The sequence below is a fragment of the Mustelus asterias genome, chromosome 9 (genome assembly GCF_964213995.1).
Source record: "Mustelus asterias chromosome 9, sMusAst1.hap1.1, whole genome shotgun sequence".
NCBI classification, from domain to species: domain Eukaryota; kingdom Metazoa; phylum Chordata; class Chondrichthyes; order Carcharhiniformes; family Triakidae; genus Mustelus; species Mustelus asterias.
Window position 1 is genome coordinate 61342663 of NC_135809.1, and position 12464 is coordinate 61355126.

Here is a 12464-nt window from a genome sequence, read left to right on the forward strand (position 1 = left end):
GGGGTCTTCTGGTTCTGCCAAACACAGCTCCCCACGGCAGTATGGGTGAGCCACGCAAAAGGCTGTGCTGTAGGCTTCGGTGGGACCTGAACATTCCCGCTGGTGGCCAATGGTGAGCTGCCTCCGCTGCCAACAAACGGGAGAGGGGAGCAGAAAATCCCACCTTTTGTTCCCTTCTTATTGTTTTTTATCTTTTTTTTTCTCCTCATTTTACAGAAGTCAGCTCCAAGAAGAAAGTGTGCAGCATGCAAGATAATAGTGCATACAGTGTGCGTGGAACAACTGGAGAAGGTAAGACCTATCTGGCCCTTGATATTATAACTATTTATAAATTATGTGGCTTCAAGCAAGGAGACAGTTTTTGGAATTTCTATGCTTCAATTTGCTATTTACATACTTTTCTTTATGTCCCAAAGTCGGGCAAACATGAAGTGCTTAAATTATCAGTGTGACTTAAGTGTCTGATGAGGTGGCAGAAATCCCAATTTGTATGTAGAGTAAGTCTGCGTCCTGGTCGCCATGGCAAACAAACAATAGAGGCTTGTTGTCAGGCAGAACACATAACAAATCATCTGATGCTCTGCACAACTCCAGTTTACCTTGAATTAAAGAGGTCGTCCAAAACATAATTTTCTTATAAAAGCTCACATTATCACAATGGGTACCAGGTTTTCAGGGGCCATCTTTTTTGATAAGGTCTCTGCCTCTGCTAGTGGATGCTAACAATCCCATGATGCAATTTCAAAGAAGACCAGGAAGCCTTTCTGTGTCCTGGTTAATGTTTATGCCTCATCTTGTCCTGAGGGATTAATGCACTGTCAGAGGTGACACCGTCTGAGTGAAACTCATGCTTTCAGGAGGATGTTAAAGATCCCAAGGCATTATTTAGAGAAGAACAGGGGAATTCTCCCGATATCCAGACCAACATTCTTCTCTCACCTAACACCAACAATAGATTAACAATCACTTATCCACTGCTGTTTGTGGCCTATAGCTGAGTATAATACCACTGTCATGCTTAGCTAATCTGACAAACTATTTCAGTGTGTACAAAGCACTTTGGAACATTGCTGGAATAAATGATAAAGATTATATATATGCACATAATTTCACTGTGACGACTAAGCCAAGGTTACTCTCTGTAAAATCTCCAACATCCCCGATATCATGTCAGTGCAATTTTCCTAGTTTTCCTGTCAAAGCTGGAATTAAGTTGTGATACATCTGCCTGGTTCTCATGGATCCCAGGCTGCTGGAGGGTTTTGTCTCCAACCCCCAATTGTCCCACTCATTGACTTCATAGGATCATAGGAACAGGAGTAGGCCATTCAGCCCATTGAGCCTTCTCCACCATTTAATACTATCACGGCTGATTGAATACTTCACACCCACTATCCCCATAACCCTTTATCGGAACTTCAGTGTATGGAAAATTTTGAACTGGCAAACACAAAATGGTCAACATTGGGCCCGGTGTACTTTAACAGGTTGTTTTCATATTTTCTCAATCACACTTCTCAATTCTTTGTGGGACAGAGTTAGAATGAGAGACTTGGAGGAAACACAATCTTACATTGGAAATTCTGGTTGTTGGTTTTATTTAGATAAGTTTCCATTGCAAGCCAACATACAGAGAGGGAGGCAGCCGTTCTTTCAGGGAGGTGAGTACTGGAACCTTACAAATTGCTGCTCTTACTCATAGATCCTAAAGTTTTCTTGCAAAGCAAGAACAGCATCTCCTTTATTGTATTGAAAATACTTATATGTCTATTATTGGAACAATAATTCATAATTAAACCTCAGTAAATAAAAATGGTTACTCCAGATATTGGGTTTACTGTAGTATTGAGTTATACAAAATCCTCTAGATTTGATTCACAATGTATTGAACTGTTTACAGGTGGTGTGATAGGAGCTACAGCAGACCCCAGCTGATTGTGGAAAGTTCAGTCAAGGTCCCTGTTTCAATATCACAGTAGAATGACTCCTGCTGGAAAGTGCATGTGTGTTTGAGCATCAGGGTGAGGATAAGATTGGCAGCAATCATTAGCTATTTGGGTGAAATGCCAGAAGGTAGGTAGGCAGAGTGCATGGGATTGTTACCTGGCAATGTTAGTCAGGAGAGCAAAGAGAGGAAGTCTGGAAGCGCAAAGGTAAATGAACATGTGGGTGAATTTGGTGCATGCTCAAATCAGAGTGGGAGTTGAGTTCAGTCACTGGAGACAATATTGCACCTGCATTCACCGTGAGCGCAAATGGCAATGTGGGTGCAAAACCTCGCGGGAATCGGAAAACTAGATTCTCGCCGGTAAGATCTCATTTTCCGATTTTCCCTGTCCCTCGCTGATGATATAACAACTCATTTAAATCAGTTTAAATGTAGTTAAAAGGGCTTCCCCGTCATATGTTCCTCAGGTAAGGAATTTCCCTTTGATGATGTGACATGATATCAAGTTGGCGAGGTTTACAATAGGCTTTGATAAACATGATTCAGTCGAGGGGAACCCATTGGGGTCACAAAGGTAAGCCCTGGGGGACAGGGACATGCCTGGGCAGTAACCTGGCACTGCTTCCTGGCATTTACAACCAGGCAATCCCAGAATGGTACTGCCAGGGAACTGTGCTAGTGGGGAGAACCATTGGATGGGTTCCTCTTATGTACTTTGGGGAGGGCGGGGGTTGCCCCAGTGATTTTGTGAGGAAGGGTTGCCCTAATACTTATATTGGGAGCAGTCCCCCATTTCTGTTGGGCTGTGGGGTAGTTCTATTTTGATGCAGATCAGGGTGCTCTTTAAAAACAGCACCTCGCTTTCTGTGGGGTCTGCGATGCCAGCTCTATCAGGTCCCGGCCTGCTGGCATGACAGCAAAAACTATGCCCCCAGATTCTCTGTGCACAGATTACCAGAGAATCTGGAGAGAAAACTCGACTGTTCAGCTGCAGAGTTACTGCCGGTTTTCCTGCCCCAGCCAGCACTCTGGCATAGAGTGCAAACTTCCACCCAAGTTTTATTCCAAGACCTGCGAGGGACTAAATCAGGCTTGTCCAAGGTACCCAAACAAATTTTCAAAATTCCTGTCAAAGAAATGAGTTTCAATGGAAGAATTGTGCATAGTGAGCCTATCAGCAACAAATGAGGAAGAGAAGCAGCCTCTGATTGGAGGAGCAATGAACACTGACATTGGTGAGTGTGCTGAAGGTAGCTGGGCAGAAGGAAATGAAGGTATGATGGAGCTGGAACCCAGGGTTTGAACAATGGGCAGAGGTGGAGCCCAAGGAGCCAGGAATGACCGACATGGAGAGTGTGCAGTGTTGGCAATCCAGGGACGGCAAGGTCGCATTGGGTCTGGGGAGTGTGCGTTTGGGAGTGAGAGACTGATTGAGTGTGTGTGTGTGGAAGGGAATGAGTGACTGAATGTGGGTGAGAGCGATTGAATGAGAATGTGTGTGGGAGTGCATGAAATGGTATATGTGCAGGAGTGAGTGAGTGAGTGAGCGCGTGTGTGTGTGTGTGTGTGCGAGTGTGTGTGTGTGAGTGAGTGACTGGGTGTGTGTGAAAGTGAGTGAATGAGAGTGTGTGTGAGAGCGAATGACGGAGTGTCTGTATGGGAATAACTGTGTGACTCAGGGCCCAATTTTACCATTTTCATTCTAAGTGCTGAATCTGAGCGCAATTCAGATCCGACTTGGGAATCTGCTTTCAGGCGCCCCCATATGCACTTAGCCTGAAAAAAAAATCGCGAGTCTGAATTGCGCTGTGTGCGGGGCTTAGCACGCCTGAAACGATTGGAGCTTTGAATTGCGCATGCGCAGTTAGAAAATAATTTGAAAAAGCGTGCCCGTGTTACATCGCTCCCGAGCTGCAAAAAGTGGATAAAGCGGCCTGGGGGCGAAAAGTGGGAGCGATGGCCCCCACAGACTTCGCCCTCACCCCCACAACATAAGTGTCCCCATTGTCCACCCAACACCCCACCCCCCCCGCGACTCAGACTGATGGCGACCCCCTGCCCCCTTCTCCCCACCGATCGCCCGCAGAGTGGCAGTGGACCCCCCTGCCCCCCTGTTCTCCCCCCACCAGAGATTCATCTGGCCTCCCCCCCCCATCCCAGTGAGCGATCGGGCCTCTCCCCCCCCCCCCCCCCCCCCCCCCCCCCACCAGAGATATATCTTACCTGCCTCCCTCTTCCCCGCCTGAACCAGAAAACGATCTGGCCTCACTCCCCCCCACCCCCCCCGAGGTACATCTGACCCGCCTCCTCCTCCCTCCTCACCCCCTCACCGGAGACTGATCTGGCCTGCCTCCCTCCCCGCCCCCCCAACCAGACAACAATCTGCCCTCCTCCCCCTCACCCCCCCTCCCCCCACCAGACAATGATCGGGCCTCCCTCCTCCCTCATCCCCCTCACCAGAGAATGATCTGGCCCGCCTCCCCCACCCCCCACCCCCCCCGCCCCCCACCATCAATCTGAGTCAGAGAGTTGTTGGAAGCTCTGAACTTACCTCTTCAGCAGCTGGGGCGCCTGAATCAGACTTTTATTCAGCATGTCCATTTCGATCCGATTCCGGATCGGCGAATGCGGCGGTAAAGGGGGAAATGCTGATAAAGTTGGGCGGGCAGTTCATTAATTCAATTGAAATACATGCAAATGCATTTAAGTCGCCGTCGCGTCCATTTCGGGCGCGAATTGGATCGCGGTCATTCCCGGGCCTCGGTAAAGTGGCCATCTGCGCGGATGCTGGCGCGGATCGCGTTAATGGCCTTACGCCCGACTTTAACACGTTTTCGCACCCGAAAACGAGCGTGACGCAATGGTAAAATCGGGCCCTCAGTGTGTGTGGGAGTGAGTGAGTGACTCAGTGTGTGTGGGAGTGAGTGAGTGAGTGACTGAGTGTGTGTGGTTGTGAGTGACTGAGTGACTCAGTGTGTCGAGGAGTGTGAGTGACTGAGTGTGTGTGTGTGGGAGTGACTGAGTGTGGGAGTGAGTAATTGACTGAGTGTGTGTGGATTGAGTGAGTGACTCAGTTTGTGTGTGGGAGAGACCGAGTGTATGTGTGTGGGAGTGTGTGAGTGACTGAGTGTGTGTCAAGGAGTGAATGAGTGACTGAGTGTGTGTCGAGGAGTGAGTGAGTGTGTGGGAGTGAGTCTGAAATCCTCCAACGCCTCCCTGGAAAGACTCCTCAATTCTGTTGAGACCTGTAGTGACACCATCAACCTGCACTCAGGACGGAAACCTAGCAGCAAGGTCACCAGCCCAGCATGCAAGACAATGGCAGTGGTGGTCAGTGTCAACTCCCTATAGAAGACTGCACACACACAGATACACACACACGCATCACACACACCCACACTCACACCACACACACACACACACACACACACCACACATCCCTGGGATCTCACCCACCTCCAGCTTAGGGACACCACCACTCACTCTCCCAGACACATCCTCATCTCCCCTGCGGGTTGTGTCCTCACTGCCTGCTGGTCCCACTACTGTCCACACATACCAGGTATCCTCACCATCTGCCCTGGCACACATCCTGCTTACACTCTCTCCATCTGTTTTCATGCAGGAAAAGTTGGCTCACAGCAAGACGGAGATCCCAGATTGGGGGACGGATGCCAGAGCTGAAGGTGTTCATGGACTTTGAGACAGAGGCATCCAGCTGGCTGGGGATGTTATTGACCGCCCCTGTGCTGATGGTGAGGTCAGCAGTGATAAACCAAGTGAGGAACTCGTACTGAATCATCCATGCTGTGAGTCGTGTCTCCTGTCATGAACTAATGACGTCTCCTTTCTTTAGTTGACAGTCCTGGGAGTCTAACCAGGCAGATCATCGACTCAGCCCTGGGAGCAGCACAGAGGAGGAATTCACAGACTCCTAAATCGAAGAACCATTACATCACTCATCAGCGCAGGGGCACACAACGGAGTGGGACCAAGCTCAGGAGTAGCCTCAAGGTCACAATCAGATGAGCTCATCACTCCCTCACAGCCTCAACAGGCAGAGGCAGGGGTGTCCCAGAGTGTCGGCTCTGGGAGGATTGCTGGGAGCAGGAATATGCTGAGTCCTACTCCGGTGAGGAGCCTCTGGACTCAGTCATGGCTCAGGAGCTCCAAAGGCAAACTCAGGAAAATCTGGAAGGAATCTCTGGTACACTCCTCTGGCACATGCACACTCACTCACCCCCCACAGACTCACTCACTTGGCCCCCCCCCACACACACACACACAGACACACACATCCAAGGCTGCATGGGGGGATCTGTTATGTGTGAGATATTGTGCCAACACTCCAACACAATGAGGTCAACACGGATGAGGTGGCAGCACCATGGAGACCTTGATAGAAGACGTTTGTCCTGCACTCGTACAGGACACACACTCTATGGTGCAGGACACACACTCTATGGTGCAGGACACACACTCTATGGTACAGGACACACACTCTATGGTACAGGACACACACTCTATGGTGCAGGACACACACTCTATGGTGCAGGACACACACTCTATGGTGCAGGACACACACTCTATGGTGCAGGACACACACTCTATGGTACAGGACACACACTCTATGGTACAGGACACACACTCTATGGTACAGGACACACACTCTATGGTGCAGGACACACACTCTATGGTGCAGGACACACACTCTATGGTGCAGGACACACACTCTATGGTGCAGGACACACACTCTATGGTACAGGACACACACTCTATGGTACAGGACACACACTCTATGGTGCAGGACACACACTCTATGGTGCAGGACACACACTCTATGGTGCAAGACACACACTCTATGGTGCAGGACACACACTCCATGGGACAGGACACACTATGGTGCAGGACACACACTCTATGGTGCAGGACACACACTCTATGGTGCAGGACACACACTCTATGGTGCAGGACACACACTCTATGGTGCAGGACACACACTCTATGGTGCAGGACACACACTCTATGGTGCAGGACACACACTCTATGGTGCAGGACACACACTCCATGGTGCAGGACACACACTCCATGGTTCAGGACACACACTCCATGGTTCAGGACATGTGCTCCATGCTGTAGGACACATACTCCACGGGGCCATGCACACCATGGTGCAGGACCCGCACTCCATTGCGCAGGTACTTGCTGGTGTCCATGAGTACCAACGGTGGAGGATAGTGGAGCTTCTCAAGCTCACTCCAGCTGCCCCTCTATCCCAAGCAGGAAGCCAAGGGTCTTTGACAACCCATGGGGAGGAGAATCAGCTGGTGCACATCCTGGGGACATCCACTCAGGTGACTCCCGGAGTGTCTCACTGTCCGAATCCCCTCCACCTGTGACTGCTTCAGTTTCCACTCCACAGGATGAGGAAGGTGACTCTGCCACACAGCAATATCCCGAAAGCAGGCCGGGGCCCTCCGAGCCTCTGGCCCCCAGAGGATGCCCACCAAAGTCATCACAGACAACAAGGCATACAAACTGCTTCCATCTCTGCTGTGGATGTTGGGGATGCACCAAGACGGAGCCACAGGGTTAAAAAGGTTAAGAAGCTCCAGTTACACAGCATGGGCACAGGTGTTAAGCACATTTACACCACTGTAAATAAAGTCTCACTGATTTCACCCTTTCTATGGCTTCTCATTCTGATGAGCTGTGTTTCTATAGACCTGGCCTGAAATCTGGATTCCTGCACCAGAAAAAGGTGGGTGCTCATTCCAGGGCTTCCACCCTGCGCTTTGTGCAAGATTTCCAACACATTTGTGGTGTCCCTTCACACTGACCAAACACATCAATCATGCCTGTTTCTCGTAGGGAATGAGTATGTCTCCCAAAATGTAAAGGGCTGGCATCACTCATTCTAGACATTCTCAATGTGTGCTCTCTGCACCTTTGAGCTGCTGCTGCCCCCTCTTTACCATCTGCTTCAGGCCCCGGTGACACTATTCCTCAAGGGTACAGCTCATGAAAGTTGCCACAAGAGGTGAAACTTTCCCTGCTGAATCACCATGATATGTTATTGAGAGCAAGTGAGCTGCCATCAACCAGACAGGAGTCAGACATTCACAGAAGCTCTGTAAGAATCTATGCACTGTCCCCACTGCAAATCACCATCTTCCTCCTGGAATGTAGGGACCATGGGCAATCGCTACATCCCATGACAGGAGGCTCACCACAGAGAGTGTACGCTGCCATCTATCAGACCAAAAGCAATGCTCACCGAAGCCATGTGAAGATAATGGGATGTCCTCACTGGATGTCCTCATCACCCTTCATGAACCAAGTGGCAATTAGCATATCACAGGTTTGCCTGTCTTATTTGGACTTCGCCATTGCCTCATTCCCTCATCCTCTCCCTGTAGAACCTCCTCAACCTCATTCCCTTCTACGTTCTCCTCATCGGAGGAGATGTACTGCTCCTACATCTCCTCCTCAGGTAGTTCCTCCCCCTGTTTCAGCGCCATGATGTGTGACGTCCTCTGTGGATCGTATTGCAGGGTTCCACCAGACTGGTCCAGGCACCAGAACCTCATCTTCAGCATCCCTATGGTCTGCTTCACCAAAGTGTGAGTTGAAGCCTGAGCCTCATTATACCTTTTCTCAGCTGCACTCTGCAGCCTCGGCACAGACATTATCAGCCACCTCCTCAGTGGGTAACCCTTGTCCCTGAGGAGTCAACTTGGCAGCTACCATGGACCCTGAAACATGTCAGTGATCTGAGAGCAGCTCAGAAAGTTGGAATCGTGCGCACTCCCTGAGAATTGAGCATATACCTGGAGGATGCATTTGGTGTGGTTGCAGACCAGCCACACATTCAGTGAGTGGAATCCCTTGTGGTTCACATGGTTCACAGCTTTGTGCCATGGAGATCTGAGTGCCATGTGAATGCAGTCAATGGCATCGTGCATCTGTAAAATAACAGAGATTTGCACAAAGCCCATCACTCTTATATCCTGGCTTTCCTGATCCCGATTAAAATGGACGAATTTGTGCGCCTTCGTGAAGATTCCACCTGTCGCATCCTGGATGCGCTTGTGTACGGAGACTTGTGAAATCCTGCAGAGGTCACCGGTGGAGCCCTGGAGCGAACCACTGGTATAAAAACTGAGCGCTGAAGTAACTTTTAGTGGTACTGGCAATGAATGCCCTCAAAGTCCCTGTGGTGCCAAATCCTGCAGAAGGTTGCAATCATGACCAATCAGTCCCTGACATGTGTAGTCTTCAGCGACACTGATTCTCTGACATATTAGATACCGTAAGAAGTTTAACAACACCAGGTTAAAGTCCAACAGGTTTATTTGGTAGCAAAAGCCACACAAGCTTTCGAGGCTCTGAGCCCCTTCTTCAGGTGAGTGGGAATTCTGTTCACAAACAGAACTTATAAGACACAGACTCAATTTACATGAATAATGGTTGGAATGCGAATACTTACAACTAATCCAGTCTTTAAGAAACAAAACAATGGGAGTGGAGAGAGCATCAAGACAGGCTAAAAAGATGTGTATTGTCTCCAGACAAGACAGCCAGTGAAACTCTGCAGGTCCACGCAACTGTGGGAGTTACAAATAGTGTGACATAAATTCTGATTCTAGGATCGCATGATAAAGACTCAGGAGGAAAAAAGCAGAAACATTTATGTGAAATAGTGTGACATAAACCCAATATCCCGGTTGAGGCCGTCCTTGTGTGTGCGGAACCTGGCTATCAGTTTCTGCTCTGCGACTCTGCGCTGTCGTGTGTCGCGAAGGCCGCCTTGGAGAACGCTTACCCGAATATCAGAGGCCGAATGCCCGTGACCGCTGAAGTGCTCCCCAACAGGAAGAGAACAGTCTTGCCTGGTGATTGTCGAGCGGTGTTCATTCATCCGTTGTCGCAGCGTCTGCATAGTTTCCCCAATATTAGTTTCCCCATATTAGATACCTTCTGTGGACCCTGGGTTTAGAGAGAATCTCGGTGATGGCTCTCTGGAATTCATCCTCAGCATGTGGAGCAGACCCTTCCACCCATTCCCCTTCACGATTCTGCTCCTGCCTTTGTTGAGCCAGGAACCTCCATTGTGCCAAACCTTATCTTTTTGAAATAAAAACTGAAAATGCTGAATAAGCTCAAGAAAATACTGCAGATGCTGGAAATCTTGAAATAAGAACAGAAAATGCTGGATAAACTCAGCAGGGCTGGCAGCATCTGTGGAGAGAGAAACACAATTAATGTTTTGAGTCTGTATGACCCTTCTACAGATACAGGTCACATGGACTCGAAACGTTAACTGTGTTTCTCTCTCCACAGATGCTGCCAGCCCTGCTGAGTTTATCCAGCCTTTTTTGTTCTTATTTCAAGATTTCCAGCATCTGCAGTATTTTGCTTTTATCTCTTCGAAATTTGCTCATCACCCTTGAGTGAGAAAAATATGCAAATATGGCCCCTGAGCAAAAAGGTTGGACACACCTAATCTAGAATAATACTCTGCTGCTCTATGAATTGTGAGGTCGAAGGGTGTGAGGTATGTTGTGCCAGCCAGGGTCCAGCACTGCACTGTGCCATGTTAAATTAAGCTTAGGATTTATTTGCTTTCCATACCTCCACATCGCCACAGGACGGGTGTGACGTCAGGCCAGAGATAGGTGGCAAAAGCAGTAATGAAAATAATTAATTTGAATCTATTTTCAACAATCATCTTTTAAAGTTTTAATTTGCATTCCTGCCAAACAGGGCATAACATAATGTGTGTGATCTATTCAGCAGAGTTTTGTGAGGCATCACTGGGTTCACAGACGACGCCAGGAAGGGAAGTGCAAGCAATGTGGGAAGGTATGAATCTCTCCATCAGTGCCATTGATTCCAATCTGCCTATCAATCACTGTAATATCCCAAATATTCTCCCTATTTTTAATGACTGCAGGGTGATATCCCATTTACTGTTCCAAATCCACTCGATCCCCACCATGATATCTCGTTCCTCTTCCCATTCATAACTACTGAAAATTCCCCTCTTCCCAATCACTATCACTTAGAACATAGAACATTACAGCGCAGTACAGGCCCTTCGGCCCTCGATGTTGCGCCAACCAGTGGTACCAATCTAAAGCCTCTCTAATCTACACTATTCCAATATCATCCATATGTTTATCCAATAACCATTTGAATGCTCTTAATGTTGACGAGTCCACTACTGCTACAGGCAGGGCATTCCACGCCCTTACTACTCTCTGAGTAGTGATACTTTGGTGATATCCTATTCCTGCTCCTAATAGGAATTAAGGCTGGGATTTAACTTTGTGCATGAAATGTGTCAATTATTCTCCAAGATGTCTTCCCTTTTGAAGTAGAGAGGATATCTGAATGGGTGTGCAAATTCCTGGCCTCTTACTTGAACATTGTGCTCTACGGGCTCCTGGATTGTGTTCCTTTGAGGAGAAACTCCACTCTATAACCTGATATCATTTGGGATCTGCAGCCCTTGATGCTTTAGACATTGAAACAGCAATCACAGGGAATGCCAGTGTCCACGACAATATCAGGCAGTGTTGCAGGCTCTCCAAAGCAATCGGAGGGCAGTATCAGTGGTGAGCAACCTGCAAAAATATTTTTTGTTTTTTACCACTTGCAGTTGATGACAGTTTTATTAATAAAGGAATGATTGAGTACTTTCTATGAATTGTTATGAAATATTCGGCATATATTAAATGTATTCAATCTTATTTAAGGGCCATACGTAGTTAGCGAACAAGCCTGATTTCAATCTTGCGACCCACTGAGATGAGGGAGGGCCATTCATTAGCTTAGGTTGCCCATCTCAGCTTTCAGACCTCCTTTAGGCTCCAAATCCCATGAGTAGCTCCACACCAGTGGGATTTGGCTGTGCAGTGGCTTGGCCAAATTACCTGCATCCTCCAAACACTGAGCAACTCCTCATCGGAATGTTAATGAAACCCTTCGGGTCACAAACATCTCCTGTCAGACAGGGGAAACAGCTCACTCCAATCAGTCCAAGTAGTCAGATGGGAATATCAAGCCCTCTTGATGTCTTGAACCTGATAATGTTCCAGGCGTCTTTTCCCCTCTTTGGGAGACTGTGAACAATAACTGTTGTGGTCATTGTGGTTCTTCTGCTGGCCTGTAATTCGCAATGTTTTTATTCTACAGGGTTTCCAGCAGAAGTTTTCATTCCACACAAAGGAAATCATAGCCATCAGCTGTTCTTGGTGCAAGCAAGCAGTAAGTAGCTGTCACGGTTTAATATTGTCGATGTTTGGATTAATGGAGAATCCTGTTCCTCAGCTGTGAGCCCAGACACTCAGAATTATCCTTCTGTCAGCTTGCTGCAACTCTGTAATGTCCTGGGCCATTGTAATGCAGATGGAGAGACAAAGTACTGGAAATCATTCAATGTCCACTCTACATCGTGGATACAAGAGTAGTCACTCAGACATGTGGGAAGCATGTTTTTTATTCATTTACC

The 12464-nt window shown here is 48.2% G+C and overlaps 1 protein-coding gene across 1 annotated transcript in view; it reads left to right on the top strand.

Annotated features, from left to right (window-relative positions):
- Positions 1-12464, top strand: part of LOC144499231 (diacylglycerol kinase iota-like) — a 207635-nt gene that overhangs the window by 81418 nt on the left and 113753 nt on the right. The window contains exons 4-7 of the mRNA XM_078221349.1: positions 217-291; positions 1605-1661; positions 10745-10813; positions 12149-12220. Of these exons, the coding sequence (XP_078077475.1) occupies positions 217-291; positions 1605-1661; positions 10745-10813; positions 12149-12220 (273 nt within the window). The remainder of the gene's footprint in view (positions 1-216; positions 292-1604; positions 1662-10744; positions 10814-12148; positions 12221-12464) is intronic.